At 37.9% G+C, this 22,843-nt stretch overlaps 1 protein-coding gene across 5 annotated transcripts in view; it reads left to right on the top strand.

The window, feature by feature from the left end:
* LNPEP (leucyl and cystinyl aminopeptidase) overlaps window positions 1-22,843 on the top strand; it is a 97,189-nt gene that overhangs the window by 33,876 nt on the left and 40,470 nt on the right. For all 5 annotated transcript variants that reach the window (XM_057738600.1, XM_057738608.1, XM_057738622.1 and 2 more), the window contains 4 exons: window positions 3,175-4,015; window positions 8,108-8,246; window positions 9,541-9,672; window positions 22,643-22,763. In XM_057738600.1, coding sequence (XP_057594583.1) covers window positions 3,175-4,015; window positions 8,108-8,246; window positions 9,541-9,672; window positions 22,643-22,763 — 1,233 coding nt within the window. The remainder of the gene's footprint in view (window positions 1-3,174; window positions 4,016-8,107; window positions 8,247-9,540; window positions 9,673-22,642; window positions 22,764-22,843) is intronic.

The following is a 22,843-nucleotide window of genomic DNA, read 5'->3' as shown; positions in this document are numbered from 1 at the left end:
ACCGAAATATGTCAACTAGGACGTTCTTTGCTTTGGGCTTATAGATAGCTTGTATATGTGGATTTAAGAGGTTTTAGAAAATTTCCTGTTTCTTTAGGATCCCTTCTTTCAATACAAATAAATCCCTTTAGAACAAGGGGTAGTCATGTATTACATTAAAATTTTAATGCTGAGATCAAAGTGTACTCACTTAAGAATCCAAAGCAAGATATCTTAAGTAGACTCAAAGTACTGGCTTCATGGGCTACCTGTAATAAAAGTGTTTTCCTTTGGTTTGATATATTTAACTTGATATAATTGTACATACATACAAAGGTTTGCTTCTAATATACAGTAAAAATGCAGCAGATAGGTTGATGTGTTCCATTTCTGAAAGATTAAAATTCTACATAGGCATTAATCTGATTGGGTGATAAATAAAGTAAGTTTTCTGGATGTTGGCAAGCATCTGACTAAGCCCTGGTCAAAAAGATTGGAAGTTAATAAAGTGCAGACAGGAGATGCTAAAGTGGTCAGACTGCAGAATACTTCCCTTGGCTTTAAACAGGGCATGGCTGAGGAATCAAAGACACAGAAACAAAGTTCTAAGGGGGTGGAATTTAGGTATGGGAGTACTCTAAATATTATGCTGATATTATGTCTACAGTTAGTTTAGAAATTTATTAAATAAAGCCGTACTGCTCAGACCCCATAGTTGTCTACATCATGTCTGACACAGAACAGAGCACATGGGCAAATACCTAAGAGAACATAATCTTCCCATATGAGGTAAAAGAGTCAGAAAGGCCATTTAGACATTTTAAAATGAAAAAGCATATTAAGCAACTAATCTGCATCACTGTACCAGGTACTTAAAACTACCACAGAAAATTTCTAACCACTGAGAAGTCATTAAGAGTTCAAAAAAATTTTTTGAGTTCAATTACAGCAATATTTGCTCTGTTAATGAAATGAATGAGTCTCAAACACAATTAACTACCAAAACAAAACAAAATTATGTCACAAGAAGTTGGGGCACTATAGGAAGTTTAGGAGATTAAATAGCCAAAGCAGAATGTTATAACTATCACCCTTCTTACATTTCTAGATCATTCACAAGAGGTGGAGAGATGGCAGATTGCTGAACCCACACACCTGGAAAGTAGTTAAAAGTTTTATTCAAAGAAAACTTTTAAAGTAGCATAGCTTTATAAATACAGGGATGGAGAGGAGGTAGGAAAAGGCAACCTCAATGGAGTCTCTGTGCTCCCCAAAGCTAAAAGGAGTGAAAAGAAGTGAAAAGAAAATGTGTTTTTGAAAGGTAATAAAGAGAAAGGAAGAAACAAAAAGAAAAATAACTTCTCTTAATTTACCCTGTAGCAAGTTGAGTTATGGAATAACAAGCGTTCACCAGATGGACTGGGCTGGGAGAAATGATGATATTGCAGGCAAAGGGAACAAGAGAAAACAGGCGTAGAGGATGGCGTGGAAGAGCAGCCTGGCTTGTCTCAGATTAGCGAGCAGTTGGGATGGCCAGAGCACACGCTGTGATGCAGTGTCCAGTGCTGCCCAGGATCTGACCACAGAGAAGGCTTAGACCAGTGCTTTTCAAACTTATGTGCACATAAATTTCCTGAGGATTTGTTAAAATTCAGGGACTTGAGAGTCTGCTCTTCCAAAAAGTTGCTGTGTGATGTAGATGTTCTGGTTCACAGACCACACTTGGAGTAGTAAGACCCTAAATTTTATCCTGATGTTTATTGGTACTTGGTTTCATGTATTATGAGTTGCCATTGTTTAGTTAGTATTTATTGAGTAGCGCTAAACACATGGCATTTCTGTTAAGCTAGATAAGTAATTTTATGTAAGTTTTGCCTTGATGATGGTGAAATAATACTCTAAGCAACTTCATTGCCAAGTACAAAAGAAATAGATACAAGCTTTCATCCTTTGAGTTAGTTGAGTAGGGAGTTGCAGTAGAATAATGGAAAGAATCTAAAATTGGGGGTCAGATTTTTAGACCTGAGTTTTGTGACTAAATAACTCTGACTTCATGAAGATAAATTAACTCCCATTTCTGTTTTTGGCTTGTTTTCTCGTGTCTGAAATAGTATAATACTTGCCATTTTATGGAATTATTGTGAGGATTAGAAGTGATATGTATAAAGTACCTTGTAGGGAAAGGTTAATGGGGGTTTACAGTTATTAAACTTTAGATTTAGTCCTAGGAATTATTTATCTGTATGCTATTATTTAGCCCTCTACTTTTTGAGTCTTTTTTTTTTTTCTTAGTGATTCTTGGCAAGTTGGAGAGTGCAGCTTTTTTGTGTGGCTTTAAAAATTCCCTCCACTATCCCACCCCAAGGTCCACTTACACTTATGGTGTACTATTTGGTTGTTACAGAGGGGAATCTCTTGTACTTCTGAATACTCTGGAGGCATGAAGAGATGGGTTGGATTGTAGTTTTATCTGATTTCTATAGCTCTTTTTATCTTTCTAAAAATTGTTTCTTGATTATGGAAATTTCCTATATAATTTGCCACTTGCAGTTTGCTGTGGAACAGGAGCATCCCTCTTCCAAGTGGAAAAAAGTAATCCAGCCTGTTGCTTAGCCATCATTCAAGCCTATGAATGGGCATTCCAGCTTGTGGTCCTCCTTAGGGAGAATGGGACTCAGAAAAGAGACCCACAAAGGCCCTAGAAGCAGATTTGAGCCTTTTAGGCAGGAGTTCTGTGGGTTCTGGTGCCCAGACTGCAGAAGAGGGACATGGACTGTGGATGGGCATCCTTTGATCTTACTGACTCCTCACCCTGTTGGGGACATGCACAGCCAGAGGTGGGCAAAAAAACAGGGCCCTCTAAAGCTCAGGACAAGGCCCCAGGTTGTTGGGCAGGAGTGTCTTAAGGCAATCAGTATTTAATCTCAGCTGCCCTTTTTTGATACTAGCCTGTTTATTTACTTTATTTCAAGACTGTGATATGCTCTTATCTATGCTTGAGTTTTTAATGGATGATACAAGAATATTATAAGCCTCTTATTTAATTCTTATTTAACTCTGAGATGGAAATAAGTCTTAGTGATTAAAAAAGCAATCCTTAGATTAAACGTGGTCTTGCTAGTAGACATTTTACTATGAGCTTTTTTTTTTTCTCTAACTCTGTGCCTGGTCCTTATGTTTTGTTTTTTTTTTTAGATCGGCTTCAGCTCCCCAGGAATATGATTGAAAACAGCATGTTTGAAGAAGAACCAGATGTGGTGGATTTAGCCAAAGAGCCTTGTTTACATCCTCTAGAGCCTGATGAGGTGGAATATGAGCCCCGGGGTTCACGACTGCTGGTGCGGGGTCTTGGTGAGCATGAGATGGATGAGGACGAAGAGGATTATGAGTCGTCTGCAAAGCTGCTGGGCATGTCCTTCATGAACAGGAGCTCGGGCCTTCGAAATAGTGCAGCCGGCTACAGGCAGAGCTCAGATGGGACTTGTTCAGTACCCTCTGCGAGGACCATGGTGGTCTGTGCTTTTGTCATTGTGGTTGCTGTTTCTGTAATCATGGTGATTTATCTGCTGCCCAGGTGTACCTTTACCAAAGAAGGCTGCCATAAAAAAAACCAATCAATAGGACTAATTCAGCCAGTTGCAACTAATGGGAAGTTGTTTCCATGGGCACAAATCAGGCTTCCCACTGCCGTTAGGCCGACACGCTATGAACTTAACCTACATCCAAACCTAACCTCAATGACATTCAGGGGTTCCGTGACGATTTCACTTCAAGCTCTTCAGGCCACATGGAACATTGTTCTTCACAGCACAGGCCATAATATTTCAAGAGTGACCTTTATGTCAGCAGTTTCAAGCCAAGAAAAACAAGCTGATGTCCTGGAATATCCATTTCATGAACAAATTGCCATCGTTGCCCCCGAGGCCCTTCTTGAAGGGCACAATTATACCTTGAAGATAGAGTATTCGGCAAATATATCTAGTTCTTACTATGGGTTTTATGGCATCTCCTACACAGATGAAAGTGATGTGAAAAAGTATGTAGCCCTCTTAATGATTCTGCTTCTTCCCTCTCTGATAATTTCTGCAGTATGGTTCCCTTTGCCCACACTAGAGACATTAGCTGCAATTTTTTTCTTAATTTAAGAGGTTAGGTGCAAATTAGTAGAATGGTGATTTGGAGCATATATCCTGTATAGCATACGTCCTGGTGTGGGTAGGAGCATGCTGATGGAAGGAAATGGATAAAGATTCTATCAGTTAAATTTTCTATCACAAAAACTTAAGTTATCTTGAGCTTTTCATTGCTTGTAAGATGAATCTAGTTTTCTGTCACCTTCAAGGTCTCTGTGGGAACCAGAGTAAAGAAGAATGTGGATTATTCTTTAAAACTTATTTTCCTAGTGTGTAGAACTTTTAGGAGGTACTTACTGAGGTGGAGAAGGAAGACATGAAGAAGGTTTGTATATTTATATATACCATTTTTAGTATCCTCAGTCTTTGCTGGTTCATTTTTTTAAATGCCATTCTATTTTGTATTTCTGATGGAAATTAAAAAAAAATCTTGGAGAGATTAATTTTAAAAAGCGACTTAAAACATAAAATTATCCACCTCCCTCTTTAGACCATATATTTTGTTCTTTAATGTTAGTATTCATAGACATAGTTTGAATTTCTGGAAAGGATGCAGTGCACAGGTGCATACAGATTATTCTTAAGTAGCAATAATGTCATTTCTCTTATGTGCACAGAGTCCTTGTCAGATCTGCTTAATGCATTGGAGCATTCCCTCATGTTCCTTTGCAAACCAGTATGTGAATTACCAGTGCTGGCAGTGTGGCTAATGTATGTTGGTATATTGAGAAAAATAGAAATGAATATTTTAAATGTATCTTAAGTTTTTTGATCCTTCTTAAATGGAGAAAGAGACAAAGCAAAATCTGTAGTCCTATTCAGATAAGTAATTTTTTCCCTTTCCTCTTAATGTAATACTTTTAAAATAAATGGCATGCTGGCTCTTGCCATGAGATCTGATATGAAAAGCAAGTTTATAATTGTGGTGGTAGCTTGGGGTTTCTTGGCTTTACTTCTCCTTCTGTAATCTCCACCATCTCTAGGAATTCTAGGATATACTTAAAACCAGTGTTGTTCGTATGCAAACAAACCTTTAAGACGAATCCCTTAATCATCTCTTCTAATCAGATGATTGCCCTTGGATTCTCTCTTGGGCCTGCCTGTGTGTAATGGGAAGAATAAGTGTTGTGTGGCAGAGTAAGGTGGTCTTGGATATGGTCACTTGTTGACCCTTGCTGTGGGCTGTATTGAGATGTGGAAAATGCTAGAAAAATGGAAGACAGACTAAATTAAGAAATAGGGTATTTTTTTTAAAATAGTACTTTAAAATCTGTGAAACTCTGCTATTAAAACAAATATATAAATCCATTAACCTGCCTGGTTCAATAAAATGAATGCCCCGTATGATGGTATATCTTAATGCAAGATAAAAGTTTAGATTACTTATACCTTTCAAGAGGTCTGAAAACTATAATTCAAAACAAGTAGATAAAGTAATTAAGGGATATATTTCCTGTTGATTGGAAAATCAAAGTATGTGTAAATGTCACATGTACTGACACTGCTTGTGGTAAAGGAACTTTACCTGTGTCATCTAAGAGGTGGAGATGGTCAGTAACCTTGCAGTTAAATCTAAAAGTTGTTGACAGTAGACTTAAGGTTCTAGATAACAAACTGATACTAAAAGAACTAGCAAAGAAATTTAGGGTGGGGATGTGTTTTATTTCTTTGTTCTTCAATCTCTCAGTGTCTTTTTCTTGAACCCTTGACACATCTTGTTAACTGGACCCCTGATCTCTGATCTTACCACAACTTCCCTCCTCCTCTTTCCTCCATCTTCCACACCGCAGTCAGACTGTTTCTAGAAGTACAGACCTAACCACATTGGTCGTTGGTTTACAATCCTTCAGCAGTTCCTTATTTTTAACAAGATTTAGTTCAATTTCTTTCAAAATCTGGGCCGTTTTTTTTTTTCTCTCACAGCCCTCACCTGCCTTAATGAACTTCATGTGTACTTTCCTGAATTCCAATGATAATGACAGCCCGTATTTACTTGAGAACTGAAGTGCTAGAAACTGTTGCAAGCACTTTATATGTTTAGTCTTTTATCTTGTCAAACTCACTAAGAGGTCGAAATATTTTATGTGCTTTACAGATGAGGAAGCAGAGGCACATGGAATAACTCATTCAGCGTCTTATGGCTAGCTAGTAGCAGAGGGGAACTCAAACCCAAAGTCATTTTAACTACAAAGACCACATTCTTAACCACTGTGGTACACTGCCGCCTTGGTTTACACCTCTTTACCCATTGTTCTCACCGGTGCTAAGAATTCTCTTACCTGATGACCCACAGCTAATTCATAACTGTCTTCAGTGCTACTGCAGGTGGTGCTCAAACTGCAACTAATATTTCTGAAAGTAAATGCAGTCACTAACGAAAGAACAAGCTTTGAGGTATTCAGCTTAGATAGGATAGGTTGTTAAGTATCGTCAAGCAGCAGCCTTCTGAAAGGGACGTCTGTGTGAGATAGTTATTTTTGCATCTCTTTTAACAATGATTTAAGATTTTGTTTGTTTTAGAACATTATAATCCAGTTTTTATCCAAAATGATGGTCCAAGTAGACTCTCATATGAATAGTATGGATGTCATCAAACTTTATCCCTTGGTCCCTTGTGGCCCTCTTCCAAAATCTTCTGTTCACTGGGTAAGAATTTGGAAGTTGGGTGAAGAAATGGAATGTTAGAAACATATGTTTAAATTGTTTCATGTATGTTGATTGCTTTTGTTCTTGCAGTTTACCCTAACAAACAGTTATTTGGGCACATCCTTACTAGGACAAAAGCACAATAATTTTAAGCGTGAAGGAGGAGTTATGACTACCTATTTGTAATAGACATCTGTGTAGGACTTTATGGCATGCAAGTGGTTGTTATTATGAATAGTCTTATTTGAGTCTAGCAGAAACCCTAAATGTTTGGTAAGGGATCCTGCCTTCATCCTGGTTTAACAAATAAGGAAATGAGACGTTGGTCACTGGTTTGCTGAAGTCATATGGCTGGTAAGTTGCAGAGTTTGGGTCTTCTGACTCTAAGTCTTACACTCTTTTCTACTTGCCTTTTAAAAGTAGAAACTAAGCCCTAAGCAGGCAAGGCGATCATGTCCAAAGTGGTGGTTGTCTATGTACCATATTGACTGGTAGCTGATGTGTGCACTCCAGGGCTACACTCATCCTGATTACTCTAGGACCATGTTTGGATAGTTTCCCAAATGCAGATCTGTTTTATTCCTCTGCTTAATTAAAAATCCTCATTTCTCCTCTTTTTATGCTTTTCTGCTAACCTTTAATTGAGGACTTACAATTAAATTCTCAAGTTTTGTTGCTGTGCTGTAGGAGGGGGAGGAAAATTTTTGATTCATTTCTAAAGAGAGTTAAAAACACCAGCATACCATAGGATGCCTAGCTTTTTCAGTCTTCATGAAAGTGCAGGTTGTGAGTTTGAGGCTTAGTGTTATGAAGCCATAATCTTTATAGTGTTATGAAGATGAATAATGGCAACAGATGACCATCTTTCGTACTGATCTTTCATCAGAAACCTTTTTAAGACCTTAGTGGCCAGCTGCAGCCTACCTTTGTGGCTTCATCTCTAGCCACATTGCACACCCACCCCCAGTCCCTGCGCATGCACTGCTCAGTCCTTCCTTGTGCTTCCTACTCTTTCTAGACCATACTCTCTTCCCCTCTCTGCCTTTTCAAATAGTCCTCATTTTTAAAGGCCCTCTTCATATTTGGTCACCAGTTTCCTTACAATGTCTCTACCGCTAGACAGAATTTGTTTACTGCCCTTTGTCTCCACTGCTTTGTTCTCACTATTAGGACATGATTTGCATCCTGCCAACTTTCTCTCTATTGTATAACCGCTGCCTCTCCCAGTTGATTGAGAATCCTTTAATGTCTGGGCTTGTATGATATTTATCTTAGTATCCCTAGAACTTGGCGAAGTGCCTTGAATAGTAGTGCTCAATAACTATTGGATGGATTTGCATTTGTTTTAGGTACTTTGCAGCAACTCAGTTTGAACCCTTGGCAGCAAGATCTGCTTTTCCTTGTTTTGATGAACCAGCATTTAAAGCCACATTTATCATCAAGATCGTAAGAGATGAGCAATACACTGCTTTATCAAATATGCCTAAGGTACTGTTCTATTCCTTGAATGTAAAATCTTTGAGTGGGTCTCTTTCTTTGTTTTGAATACTTCAATTCTTCTTTGCCATACTGTTGAGAATGATTAAAATCATATACATTCTTATTCTTTCTTAAAATGCTTAAAGTATGTATTGGAATCAATTGAGAAGTCAGAGAAAGACTGGATATGGAATATATGGGCAGGAAATGTGAAGTGTGTGCTATGTACTAAAGTTCTGCAAATATTAATGCTCTGAACTGCTACTGAAGAGCATACTGATATTTTCGGAGACATGGTAAATTTGAGATTCTAAACAGTGATATTTGATAGTGTTGAATCATGATTGACCTTGGTATTTTACTGGTTATTAAAAAATTGATGTTGTAACATGGAGGTTTAACAGCAAAAACATGGACATCTTTCTTGGCTATGAGCTCTACAAGGGAAGTAGTGGGGGTAAAACCAGGCAGAATTGTCTTTATGCTAAACAGAACTTAGGGGGTCCTTTTGTTACACCTGAGAGCTGTGTGCAGCCGAATAGGAGCCTCTTAGAACCCATGTGGCTGGGAGGGGAAGAGCAGCCACATCTAACAGACTGTGGAGTCAGCCCTTGAGTCCAGGAGAGGACATGGTCTGTCCTTCAACAAGGACATCACTTCAGCAGCTCTATTCCTAGCTGTACTCTTCACTTTAATCTTTCCCTAAGAGAGGTTAAATGCTTACTTGCCTAGTAACCCAAAACATATTTTAAATTCATGGTCGGAAAATCCTTCAAGGTTGCCCACGTTCCCTCGTCTTGTGTCTACTGCAGACTTCTCTAGTGACTTATCACCTTTGATCCCACTAAGCCTTCTTGTGGTCATCAACACGGTCCTTTACGAAGCCATTTCAGATCATTTGGAGGGATTAACCAGCTGTAGTTCCTTCTTGTGTGAATATGTTTGTAGCAGTAGAATGGAGTACTCCTAGGTCATAAGGAAGGATTTTTGGTTTTGATGGTGTTTTAAAGGGCAGAAACAGCCACTGTTACTTACTGTCTCTAACTTATATTTATTTAAAGCCATTGTTTGAGACCAGGAACGTCTTAAGGATTTTTACTGTACTCAGTATGTCCTTATGATGAAGGATGGTAGAACAGACTGAGACTGAGGTCTGTGCTGTTTAGAAACTTGTACTGAGAGATTAAAATATGCCAACATCTTCACTACTTACTTCCTACTTGAATTTTCAGTTTCCCAGTTTATATGTCACTGTCATTTATTCCCATAGTTACAGAATTGTCATTTTCTCCTTTGCTTGTAGAAGTCATCAGTCATTATGGAAAATGGACTTGTTCAGGATGAGTTTTATGAGAGTGTGAAGATGAGCACTTACCTGGTTGCTTTCATTGTGGGGGAGATGAAGAACCTGAGTCAGGACATAAATGGAACTCTGGTATGTATGTTGTTGTGGTAACTGTCTTGAAAACCTGTTTCACAAGAGCTTGAAAGGAATCCTTTCATGATATCTGGTAACTGCTTTATGAAGGAAAGCAAGCTTTTGGTTCATAATTCTGACATTTTATACTAGAAATGTTACTTTTTACTTAGTTGTTATTTACTGTTATTATTTGAATACCTAAAAATCAATAATTTTTAAGTTCCTTTGAATTTTACTTTTATAAGAGAATTTCAGTAAGAGTATATGTATAATAAAGCCTCTAGAACTGTGCTGTACAATATGGTGGTCACTAACTTTATGTGGTTATTTAGATTTAAATTAATTAAAATTAGATGACAGCATCATGGCTGAATAAGATGTCACTTATTCATGTCCCTGTCTGCTCCCCTTCTCCCCCCCACCCCCCTGCCCCAACAACAACAATTTGGCATCTGTCTATGGACAGAAATACCTTTGTGGAAGCTGTGGCATCCAGCACTATATGCTAAGGAACCTGGGAGGCGTCTTGCCCACTCATGCATTGGGTACTCAGCACACAGAACTCGGGTCCTAGCTGTGGTCCCTATAGTGGCCCATAAAGTGACTCTAGTCCCTTTGGCCGTGGTCTGGGAGCTCTATAAAACACTGTCTTAGACAGTCATGCTTGGACAAGAGAGACTTTGTAGAAGTCCAGATTTCTAGCAGAGAAGTTTCAGCACACTGTTGGAGCAAAACATACAGGTCTGGGTGCATTGGTGAGAGCAGTTCATAAAGACTGGATAAGGTTACTGCTACTTCAGATGTGAAGACAGCAATGCAACAATTCAAGGAACATTAAAAATCAAGGAAACATGACACCACCAAAAGATCACAGTAATCTTCCAGTAACTAATACCAAAGACGTGGAAATCTGCCATTTACCCAATAAAGAATTCAAAATCGCTGTTCTAAGGAAACTATGAGCTACAAGAAAACACAGAAAGGCAGCTTAATTAAATCAAGAAACAACACATGAACAAAATGAGATGTTTAACAAAGACATAGAAATCATAAGAAAAAGAACCAAACAGAAATTCTGGGTCTGAAAAATACAGTGAATGAAATGAAAAATGCAACACAGAACATCAGTGGCAGAGTGCATCAAGCAAGAAAAAGAATTTGTGAGTTAGAAGACAGGAAGTTTTATGTTATCTGGTCAGGGAGAACAAAGGAAAAAAGGATGAAAAAGAGTGAAGAAAGCCTACATGATAATGTGGGACACCACCAGAAGAAACAATTTGTGAATTATTGGAGTTTCAGAACATAGGGAACAGGGGGCAGAAAGCTTACTTTAAAAAAATTGCTGAGAATTTACCAAATCTGGAGAGAAGTTTGGATCTCCAAGTTTATGAAGCTCCTAGGTTACCAAACTCAGCTTAAAGAGGTCTTCTCCAAGACATTATAATAAAACTGCCAGAAGTCAAAGAGAATCTTAAAAGCAGCAAAAGAAACATATAACTTATAAGGGAACTACCATAAATCTATCAGTGGATTTCTGAGCAGAAACCTTAGAACACAAGAGAGAATCAAATGATATATTCAAAGTGCTTCAAGGAAAAAACTGCCAACCAAAAATACTGTATCCAGTAAAGCTATTCTTTAGAAACAAAGGCGTGAGAAAGATTTTTACATACCAAAAAAAAAAAAGCTAAGAGAACCCATTAGTACTAGACCTGCCTTACAAGAAGTGCCAAAAGTAGTGCTTCCAGCTGAATTGAAAGGACACTAGTTAGTAACATGAAAACATGAAAATGCACAACACACTGGAAAAGGTAATTATATAGTAAAATTCAGAATGCTCTAATAGTGTAATGTAGTGGTATATGCATTCTGTGGGATGTATCAAAAGCAGTTCTAAGGGGGAAATTTAGAGTGAAAAATGCCTACGTTAAGAAAAAAGAGGCAGATAGGATCAAGATGGTGGAGCAGGAGGACGTGCGCTCACTCCCTCTTGCAAGAGCACCGGAATTACAACTAACTGCTGAACAGTCATCGACAGAAAGACACTGAAACTCACCAAAAAAGACACCCACATCCAGAGACAAAGGAGAAGCCGCAATGAGACGGTAGGAGGGGCGCAATTGCATTAAAATCAAATCCCATAAATGCTGGGTGGGTGACTCACAAACTGGAGAACAGTTATACTGCAGAAGTCCACCCACTAAAGTGAGGATTCTGAGCCCTACGTCAAGCTTCCCAACCTAGTTGTCCGCCAGCGGGAGGAGGAATTCCCAGAGAATCAAACTTTGAAAGCCAGCGGGATTTGATTGCAGGACCTTCACAGGACTGGGAGAAACAGAGACTCCACTCTTGGGGGGCACACAAAAAAGTGTGCTCACCAGGACCCAGGGAGAAGGAGCAGTGACCCCATAGGAGACTGAACCAGACCTACCTGCTGGTATTGGAGGGTTGCCTGCAGAGGTGGGGGGCAGCTGTAACTCACCGAGGAGACAGGGGCACTGGCTGTGGCTCACCAAGGAGACAGGGACACTAGCAGCAGGGGTTCTGGGAAGTGCTCATTGGCGTGAGCCCTCCCGGAGTCCACCATTAGCCCCACCAAAGAGCCTGTAAGCTCCAGTGCTAGGTAGCCGCAGGCCAAACAACCAACAAGGTGGGAACACAGCCCCACCCATTGGCAGACAAGCAGATTAAAGTTTTACTGAGCTCTGCCCACCAAATCAGATTAAAGTCTTACTGAGCTCTGCCCACCCAGCCCTACCCACCATCAGTCCCTCCCATCAGGAAGCACCCACGAGCCTCCTAGATAGCTTCTTCCACAAGAGGGCAGACAGCAGAATCAAGCAGTATCAGCAGTATTTTGTCTTATGGAACTGAAAACCACAGCCACAGAAAGACAGAGAAAATGAAAAAGCAGAGGACTTTGTACCAGATGAAGGGACAGGATAAAACCCCAGAAAAACAACCAAATGAAGAGGAGATAGTCACCCTTACCAAAAAAGAATTCAGAATAATGATGATGAAGATGATCCAGGACTTTGAGAAAAGACTGGATGCAAAGATGGAAAAGTTTACCAAAGACCTAGAAGAATTAAAGAGCAAACAGAGAGATGCAACACAATAACTGAAATGAACAATACACTAGAAGGAACCAATAGCAGATTAACTGAGGCAGAAGAGCGAATAAGTGACCTGGAAGACAGAATGGTGATAATCACTAATGAAGAAAGAATAAAGGAAAAAGAATGAAAAGAACTGAAGACAGCCTAAAGAGACCTCTGGGACAATGTTAAACGCACCAACATTCGCATTATAGGGGTCCCAGAAGGAGAAGAGAGAGAGAAAGGACCCGAGAAAATACTGGACGAGATTATAGTTGAAAACTTCCCTAACATGGGAAAGGAAATAGCTATCCAAGTCCAGGAAGCGCAGAGAGTCCCAGGCAGGATAAACCCAAGGAGAAACACACCAAGACATACAGTAGTCAAACTGACAAAAATTAAAGACAGAGAAAAGTTATTAAAAGCAACAAGAGAGAAATGACAAATAACATACAAGGGAACTCCCATCAGGTTAACAGCTGATTTCTCAGCAGAAACTCTGCAAGCCAGAAGGCAGTGGCACAAATTTAAAGTTGTGAAAGAGAAGAACCTACAACCAAGAATACTCTACCCAGCAAGGATCTCATTTGGATTCAAGGGAGAAATCAAAAGCTTTACAGACAAGCAACAGCTAAGAGAATTCAGCACCACCAAACCAGCCCTACAACAAATGCTAAAGGAACTTCTCTAAACGGGAAACTTAAGAGAAGAAAAGGACCTACAAAAACATAAACAAAACAATTAAGAAAATGGTGATAGGAACATACATATTGATAATTACCTTGAATGTAAATGGACTAAATGCCCCAACCAAAAGACACAGGCTGCCTGAATGGATACAAAAACAAGACCCATATATATGCTGTCTACAAGAGACCCACTTCAGACTTAGGCACACGTGCAGACTGAAAGTGAGGGGATGGAAAAAGATATTCCATGCAAATGGAAATCAAAAGAAAGCTGGAGTAGCAATACTTATATCAGATAAAATAGACTTTAAAATAAAAAATATTACAAGAGACAAAAAAGGACATTACATAAAGATCAAGGGATCAATCCAAGAAGAGGAGATAACAATTATATATGCACCCAATATAGGAGCACCTCAATACATAAGGCAAATGCTAACAACTGTGAAAGAGGAAATGCAAGGCAGAAATAGAGACACAGATGTAGAGAACAAATATATGGACACCAAGTGCCGAAAGCGGGGAGGGTTGGGGGGGTAATGAATTGGGAGATTGGGATACCAAATTGTACACTCTAAATATATGCTGTTTATTGTCTGTTAATTGTATCTCAATAAAAGTTCTTAAAAAAAAAAAAGAAAAAAGAAAGATCTCAAATAAACAACCTAACTTTACACCTCAAGGAACTAGAAAAAAAAATAACAAACTAAACCGAAAGTTAGTAGGAGGAAGGAAATAAGCAAAGATCAGAGCTGATAAATGAAATAGATACCAGAAAAAAAGTTGAAAAAAATCAACAAAACTAAAGAGCTGGATTTTTAGAAAGATAAATGAAATTGACAAACCTTTAAGCTAGACTAACTAATAAAAAAAAAGACTCAAAATCAGAAATGAAAAGGAGACATTACAGCTGATACCATAGAAATACAAAGGATCATAAGAGCCTACTGTGCATAGCTATAGACCGAGAAATTGGATACCCTGTAAGAAATGGATAAATTCTTAGGAAGATACTGTCTACCAAGACTAAATCATGAGGACATAAGAGATCTGAACAGATCAGTAATGTAAATAGAGATTGAATTAATAATCAAACACATCCCAACAAAGAAAAGCCCAGGATCAGGTCAGTTTCTCTGGTGAATTCTACCAAACGTTTAAAAAAAAAGTCTGTAGATTCAATGCAACAGAATTTCAATGGCATTTTTCACAGAAATAGAAAAAAAATCCTAAAATTTGTATGGAACCACGGAGACCTAGAATAGCTAGAGCAATCTTGAGAAAAAAGAACAAAGTTGGAGGTATCACACTTCCTGATTTCAAACTATACCATACTACAGAGATAAAGTAATCAAAATCATATGCATAGTAATCAAAAGAGTGTGGTACTGGCATAGAAAGAGACACATAGACTAATGGAACAGAGTCAAGAACCCAAAAATAAACTCCTGCAAATATGGTCCACTAGTATTTGATGGGGGAGTCAAGAATACTCAGTGGGGGAAGGGTTGTCTCTTCAATAACTGGTGCTGGGAAAACAGGGTCATCACATGCAGAAGAATGAAATTGTACCTTTATCTTTTGCCATTCACAAAAATTAACTGGTGATGGATTAAAGACTTAAATGTAAGATCTGAAAGTGTATAACTCCTAGAAGAAAACATAGAGAAAAAGCTCCTTGACATGGGTCTTGGCAGCAATCTTTTGTATATGACACCAAAGTACATGCAACAAAAGCCAAAATCAACAAATAGGAGTACCTCAAACTAAAAATTTTTCACTGCAAAAGAAATAGTCAACAAAATAAAAAGTCAACCTGTGGAATGGAAGAAAATATTAGATATCATATATCTGATAAGGGATTAATATTCAAAATATATAAGGAACTTATAGAACTCAGCGGCAAAGAAACCAGTCTGGTAAAAAATGGGAAGAGGAACTGAATAGACATTTTTCCAAAGAAGACATACAAATGACCAACAGATACATGAAAGGGTGTTCAGCGTCACTAATCAGAAGAAAAATGCAAATCAGAAGCTCAGTGAGATACCACTTCACACCTGTTAGAATGACTACCATCAAAAAGGCAGATAACAAGTAACAAGTGTTGGTGAGGATGTGGAGAAAAGGGAACCCTTATGCGCTGTTGGTGGGAATGTAATGTAATTTGGTGTAGCCACTATGGAAAACAATATGAGAGTTCCTCAAAAAATTAAAAATAGTACCACCATATGATCCAGCAATTCCACTTCTGGGTATATATCCACAGGATATATATCAAATCAGGATCTTAAGAGATGTCTGCACTTCCATGTTTGTTGCAACATTGCTAACAATAATATTATTATTCACAATAGTAACAACCTCAGTGTCTGTCTGTGAATGTATGTATGCAATGGAGTGTTATTCAGCTATGAGAAAGAAGGAAATCTTGCCATTTGGCACAACGTGGGTGGACCTTGAGGGCATTCTGCTAAGTGAGATAAGTCAGACAGAGAAAGACAGGCTGTATGACCTCACTTATGTGTGGAATCTAAAACTGAGCTGATGGAAACAGTAGACTGTGGTTGCCAGGGCCTGAGGGGTTGGGGAGATGGGAATATGTTGGTCAGGGGTCCAAACTTCCAATTATAAGATGAATAAGTTTTGGGGATCTAATGTACAGCATGGTGATTATAGTTAACAGTACTGTATCATATATTTGAAAGTTGCTAAGAGAGTTGTTCTTAAATGTTCTTACCACAAAAAAATGGTGGTTATGTGAGGTGATGCAAGTGTTAACTCGTGCTACTGTGGTAATCATTTCACAATATATGTGTATCTAATGAACATATTGTATACCTTAAACTTACATAATATTATATGTTAATTATATCATTAAAGATGCAAAAATTAATTAAATTTAAAATTCACTTCCTTAGTCACAGTAGCCACATTTCTAGTGTTCTTGTGGCTAGTGGCTACCATATTGGATATTACAGATACTGAATATTTCCATCAATGCAGAAAATTTTATTGGACAGTGCCAAATCTAGAACATTGTGCAGACAAAAGATAGTATAAAAATTTAGTTAGAAGAAAAACTCCAAGTTGTAAAAGTCATTTGAATGCACCTTTTTAAAAAACCAAGTCCTGATTGAATTTTCTTCATCTTAAAGATAAAAGATTGTTTAAACATCTAGTGTATCGATAATTTGTCAAAATTGACCATTGGTTCTAATTAGGCTCCTCTGCTTTTCTTCATCATTTGAATCTGTAAATGATTGTTTGATTGGATTTTATGCCTTAATTTCACTGTAAAGACCTAAAAAAACTAATATCTTCACATACAACACAGAAGAAGAGGGTCTTTTTTAAAGCTAAAAATGATTATTTTTCATGATAGAAATATGATGAAATTCTTCAATTTTTTTTCATATTTTTGATCCATACCAGGGAATGTTTTCTACCCTTTGAACACATTCACTTGGATTTGGGTTTCCTTTCTAAACTAAAGAACTTTATTTTAATCACACTGTATTTGGATTTTATTATTTTGCTAATTAAGAAGGGCATACTCCTTCTGTTAGAAAAGATTATCATGTCTGCTCCCTCAACTCTTAGAAATAAGGGCACAGGTAAGGATTAGCTGGCTGTTTATCTAGCAATAACGCTGCCATATGCCTTTATGCCCAACATTAAAGGATGGAGATGAGTTCCTCTTCAAGGGTAACATGGACTGCGTTGAGTAAGTGCTCAATATCATTTACTCACCTTTGGGTTTAAAAGAGTTTTTGTCAAGTCTAAACCAAAGAATTTGGGGGAATCCTTTTGAAAGGATATTAAGACTGGTTTAACCCTGAAAAAATTCAACTGATCTCTCTTCAAGTTTTGTACCCCAAATTTAGCCCTTGATGCAGATGTTGTAGCCTTGATAAACTCTTAAGATTGAACCTTAAGAGTCAGGTTGCTTCTTCAAGACCCAGCTGAGTACCACCCTCTCCTTGAAGCTTTTTATCTTTCCCCAGCTGGGATTAGTCATTCCCTCTCTGATCTTTCATAGAACTTTAGTTACATCTCTCTTGTAGTTCTTATCACACTCTTTGATATAAAATCCCCAGCTTTTTATTGTATCTCAAAACGTATGCAGTCTTGGCTTTCTCTTGTCCCTCTCTCTCTCCTCCTCCCTCCCTCTCTCTTTCTATCTTTCTCCCTCTGTTCCTCCCTCCATCCCTCTTGCATTCTTTCTTTCATTGGTTGTGCTGGCTTCTTACTGCCTGTAGGATTACATTTAAACTCATCATTCTGTGATATTCAGGGCCATCTTATAAATTCAGTTATATTTCCAAGTGCTCCGGTGGAATTCTTTCATCTAGCCAGGCTGAATTAGTCATTGCTCAGATATATACCATATATATATGTATGTATGTATATATTTTGTCCACAGTAGTTGACCCCTGCAGAACAAGGGTTTGAACTGCTCAAGTCCACTTATTGCAGATTTTTTTCAATGGTAAATACTACAGTACTACACGATCCACAGTTTGAATCCTTAGATGCAGAAGACTGACTATAAGTTATACTCAGATTTTCAGCTGCTCAGAGAGTTGTTGCCCCTAACCCTCTCATTGCCCAAGGGTCAACTGGAAAGAGAGAGAGGAGTTTTGGGTGACTTTTTTTGCTCTTTATTTATGTGTACCAGGAAACAACATGGTCAAACATGTACTCTGGCATCTACCTCAGTTCAGATCTCTCCTATACAGCTTTCTAGCTATGTGCCTTGGGCAGACTACTCTGTAATTCTCTAAACCTCACCTTCTACAACTCTAATACTATGTTGTCTATATTAGCCTGCTCTCTCAAGGATTAAATTTTTTAAATTCCTGTAAAATCTTCAGTACCTGGCGGATAGTAATACACACACACAGAAAGTGCCTTCTCTTTATTCCACATGCAAATATATTGTAAACTCCCTTGGATGTCTATAAATGTAAATAATTTTTATCATTTTTAATGCTACCCAGTTGTAAATGTGTTTTGAAAAAATGTTATACAAGTAAACAACAGTTTTATTAATTTTCTCTTTTTATTAGGAAATGGGGAAGAGTGTAGCATGTGTGGAGTTATACTCTGTGCAGGCAGTTGTCTTGAGCTCTCATTTATAAACATCTTTTTATTTTATAAACCAAATAGGGGGAAGGCATTAGCTTTATATTGCTGATGAAGGAACAGTGTCCCAGAGAGGTTAAGTAATTGACCTAAGGTCACATAGCCAGTAAATGATAGTCAGAATTTACTGTCTACCACAAAATACTGCTTCTTACACCAAATGACAGTTTCTGTAGGTATGGTGATCAGTAATTCAGACTTTGAGTCTAATAAAGGATTTTTGTTCTGCTAAAATGTAATCTCTAGGATATGTTCTATTTTGTAATATTTGACATTAGGCCTGTTTCACAGGATTTAGGAATATAGCAGTAGGGCTTTACTTACTAATGTAAGTCTTACCAAACAACTCAAAATGTCAAAGTTGACTGTGGATTATTAAACGTGTCCTGTTCAGTGGTAAAGACTACTATATTGTCAAAGACCTAAAGAAAGAGGAACACATGTTTCATCATTTCTTTCCATTCTTCAGTGTTCTTTAAACCTCTCCCTGCCTTCAGGAATGCCAGAATTACCTAGAAAAATCTAGGCAAGTTTTGAAATACACTAATTTATGATGTTTTTGTTGTGTTTTTGCCATTATCTGATTTTGTTTTTACCATAGACAGGTATAATTTGTAAAATCAGAATCCGTTGGTGGTTAGTCAGGTGTGGACACCATGTCTATTTAACATTCAAACAGAACCTTCAACACTATTATTCATGTGAAGTTATAATTTTAATTTACTCATATTTAATCGGGAACATGACTTAGTTCCAAATTTCCACCACCACCATTTCCTCAAGTATCTTTCCACCAGCTAGGAACATTATACATAATTTATATCAGTCACCTAAAGTCCCAAGTCCCATCTAATCAGTTATTCTGGTTAGACTTCATTCTGGTGGGGTTTTTTGTTTTTTTAAGAGTTTATGCTTTTTGTGTGTTCAGCTGTCTGTTTAAGAAAGCTGATGTTTTTCAGGAAACTTAGTATTGGAAGATTCCAATACTTTCTATCTTCATAAATCTTGCAGGCTGTATTATTGCTCTTTGCGGGGAATGAGATTTGGTTCTGGTTTTGCTCTTATCTAGTTTTTGCTTCTTATTAAATTAAGGAGCAGAGTAAGTTAAACCTGACAAATCTAATAGACTGCTGTTCCTCAGTCTTAACCCTTTTCTCTGAGAGCTGACCAGGAGACTTTATGGACACTTCTTTTTTTTTTTTTTAGCTGCGTTGAGTCTTTGTTGCTGCTCGTGGGCTTTCTCTAGTTGTGATGAGTGGGAGCTACTCTTCATTGTGGTGCGTGGGCTTCTCATTGCGGTGTCTTCTCTTGTTGCGGAGCACGGGCTCTAGGCACGAGGGCTTCAGTAGTTGTGGCACACAGCCTCAGTAGTTGTGGCTCACAGGCTCTAGAGTGCAGGCTCAGTAGTTGTGGCACACGGGCTTAGTTGCTCCGTGGCATGTGGCATCTTCCCGGACCAGGGATTGAACCTGTGTCCCCTGCATTGGTAGGTGGATTCTTAACCACCGCACCACCTAGGAATTGCTCTGTGGACACTTTTTGTGTCTTTTATAAATCTCCCAGGTCTTAGCAAGAGATGTTGCAGGAGAAGTTTTAAGTTGTAAGCCTTAAGGCCTGAGCACCAGTTGACTTGCATTTAAGAGTGTTTAGAATGGCTCTTACCAAGCACAGAATGCTGGTCAAAACTTATTTGTTGAACTAGATTGCTTTCTTTGTTTATTTCTTACTGCTTCTGTTGCTCTTAAAACAAGCATGTAATAATTATAATGACCTGATGATTTACCTCTAGTAAGAATTCATAGCACTTTTTTTTTTTTAAGGAAGAGAAGTAGAAGGAAAGAGAAAATAACCAAACTACCTTTCCTCCTAGTCATTGTATTCCAGAGATGGGACTAAGTGGATCCTCTGGTCAGATTTCAGTTTCATGGGAATTTTTTTCTCCCTTTACTTTTCCTCTAATAAAAGGTGTTTTTACACATAGTGATGGGAGTGGCCAGATGATGTGTGCAGGAGAAGGATATTGAGGAGGAATCTGGAGTATGAGAGTGGTGTTTCTATTAGAACAGCACTTTCTAGATGGTTGCATTGACTAGAACATAGAATATGTATGTCTGGAAAGAACAGGCAGAAATAAAGACTGGTCTCAAATTCCAAGTGATTTTGATATAGTCATTTATAATGGTAGTTATATTTAAGAAGAATGTGTCAGACTTTTTTGTGTGTGTTTATGTACCAACACTTCAGAGGGCGGAGTGATGCAGGAAGTGTGCATGTTCCTTTGGTAGGTGGTGACTGAATTCCGTAAGCTGTGGTCACAACCTGTTGTACCAAGGGCTGCAGATGTTTGAATGCTGGGCTGGTAAAGTACACTTGGCCACATGATGTGAGAGTAAATTTCTTCCATAGTTACTTTAGAAAGCAGCATATTTTAGATGGGCTTACTTAAATCCTAACACTTCATTCTTCCTGTAACTGCTGCCACATGTGCTCTGCTCACATATATTTTATCCCATGGGTAAAATGGGGCTCTATTTGTAATAATGATAATAACTGCTATTTATTGAACGCACTATTCTGCGTTCTATAGGTATTAGTTCATTTAATCTCGACAGCAACCCTGTGAGGATAGGAACTCTTTTTATCACCATTCTATAGATAAGAAGATTGAGGTTAACTAATCTCCTCAAGTACATACAACTAGTAGAGATTTGAACCTGGCAGTCAAACTACAGAGCTTATACATTTAATTTTGTTGTTTGTTTACTTAAAATTTTTTCTTTATATTTAATTTTTATGCCATGTTACCTCCATGTTTCTGTGATTAGTGCATACATTCTATAGACTAAAGCCCCACGTAAAGACAATTATGGCTAAAATTATAACCTCTTAGAAATTGTTGACTGTTTCTCAGTGCTTTAATGAAAGACTAAAAATAATTTGGGGGTTAGAGTTCACCAATGTATTTTTTCCAAATGATGAATAATTCAATAGGTCTCCATTTCCCACCTGTTGAGATCTTTATTTTGAAGTTTTTATCTTCTGCTGTGTCTTGTCCATATCCTACTTTCCCAAGTTGAGTACAGAGGGCTTTTTTCTTTCAATCAATTGAAAAACAATAAATATTGCTTTTTAAAACCTATTGCTTTTAATGTAATTGCTTAAATTTTGCCTTTTGATACTGAGTGATAGCACATGTACAGTTAGTTACATCACACATGTTTAACTTATGCACTTAATCAGAAAAAGAGAGAAAGAGTAACAATTCAAATGAGTGGGCAGTTGCATCTTCCCAGGAGCACTGGCCCTGGACTGAATGGGTAGTGGGGACATGAATCCTGTTATCCCCTCAGCTGGTTTTAGTTACTGTGTGCCACTCACTGAGTGTTTCACTCTGCTGAGTATGGTTATTGTTGAAACAACATAGTCCTTAAAAACAAGCCAACAACTCCAAAAAAAGTAAGCAGTTCCCAGACTAGAAGAAATGCTGGCTGTGCCATATTTACTGAAAGAGAATGTATTGGTCTCTAATAGGTTTTCCCAGGGTAATTTCAACAAATGTACCATTTCTGTCTTAGGTGTTTATGTTAGAACTAACTCCCTTGTGAGCTGTGACTTCTCTGTATCAAATGCCTGCTCAATGCCAGGCACTGTGATAGGTGCTAAAAGGATGAAAATTTAGTTTTGTCCTTCGAATAATTCAGTTTGATAGCTCATAAACAAGGAAGGGCAACTGTAGGAAATGGAGAGGAAGAGAAGAGTATCATAAAATTAAACAGGCAGATGCTTATAAATTGCTATATGATACAAAATAGTTTATTTTGGATATCATGTTAACTTTAAAAAAAAAAAAGCTTTGAACATTGTTGTGTGTATGGAAATGACTTGCTAAATCCTATAGGGGTTAAAAGAACTATAAGCTAGAGTTTCTGTCCTGAAAAATCTCATATTACCTCTGTGTAGTTCTCAGGTATGCTAATCTTGACAGTGTTCACCTGCATATCATACCACTTTAATTGTACCTATCCTTACATCATATCTGTTACCTTTTAGGTTTCTATATATGCTGTCCCAGAAAAGATTGGTCAAGTTCACCATGCCTTGGAAACAACTGTGAAGCTTCTTGAGTTTTACCAAAACTACTTTGAAATTCAATATCCACTAAAGAAATTGGGTAAGAATCAAACAGTGCCTCTGATTTTCGTTACATTATAACCTAGATTTATGTTGCAAATTTTTTTGGAAAGAACTTTT

The sequence above is a fragment of the Hippopotamus amphibius genome, chromosome 1 (assembly GCF_030028045.1).
Source record: "Hippopotamus amphibius kiboko isolate mHipAmp2 chromosome 1, mHipAmp2.hap2, whole genome shotgun sequence".
NCBI classification, from domain to species: Eukaryota; Metazoa; Chordata; class Mammalia; order Artiodactyla; family Hippopotamidae; genus Hippopotamus; species Hippopotamus amphibius.
This window is presented reverse-complemented; position numbering and strand designations above follow the sequence as displayed.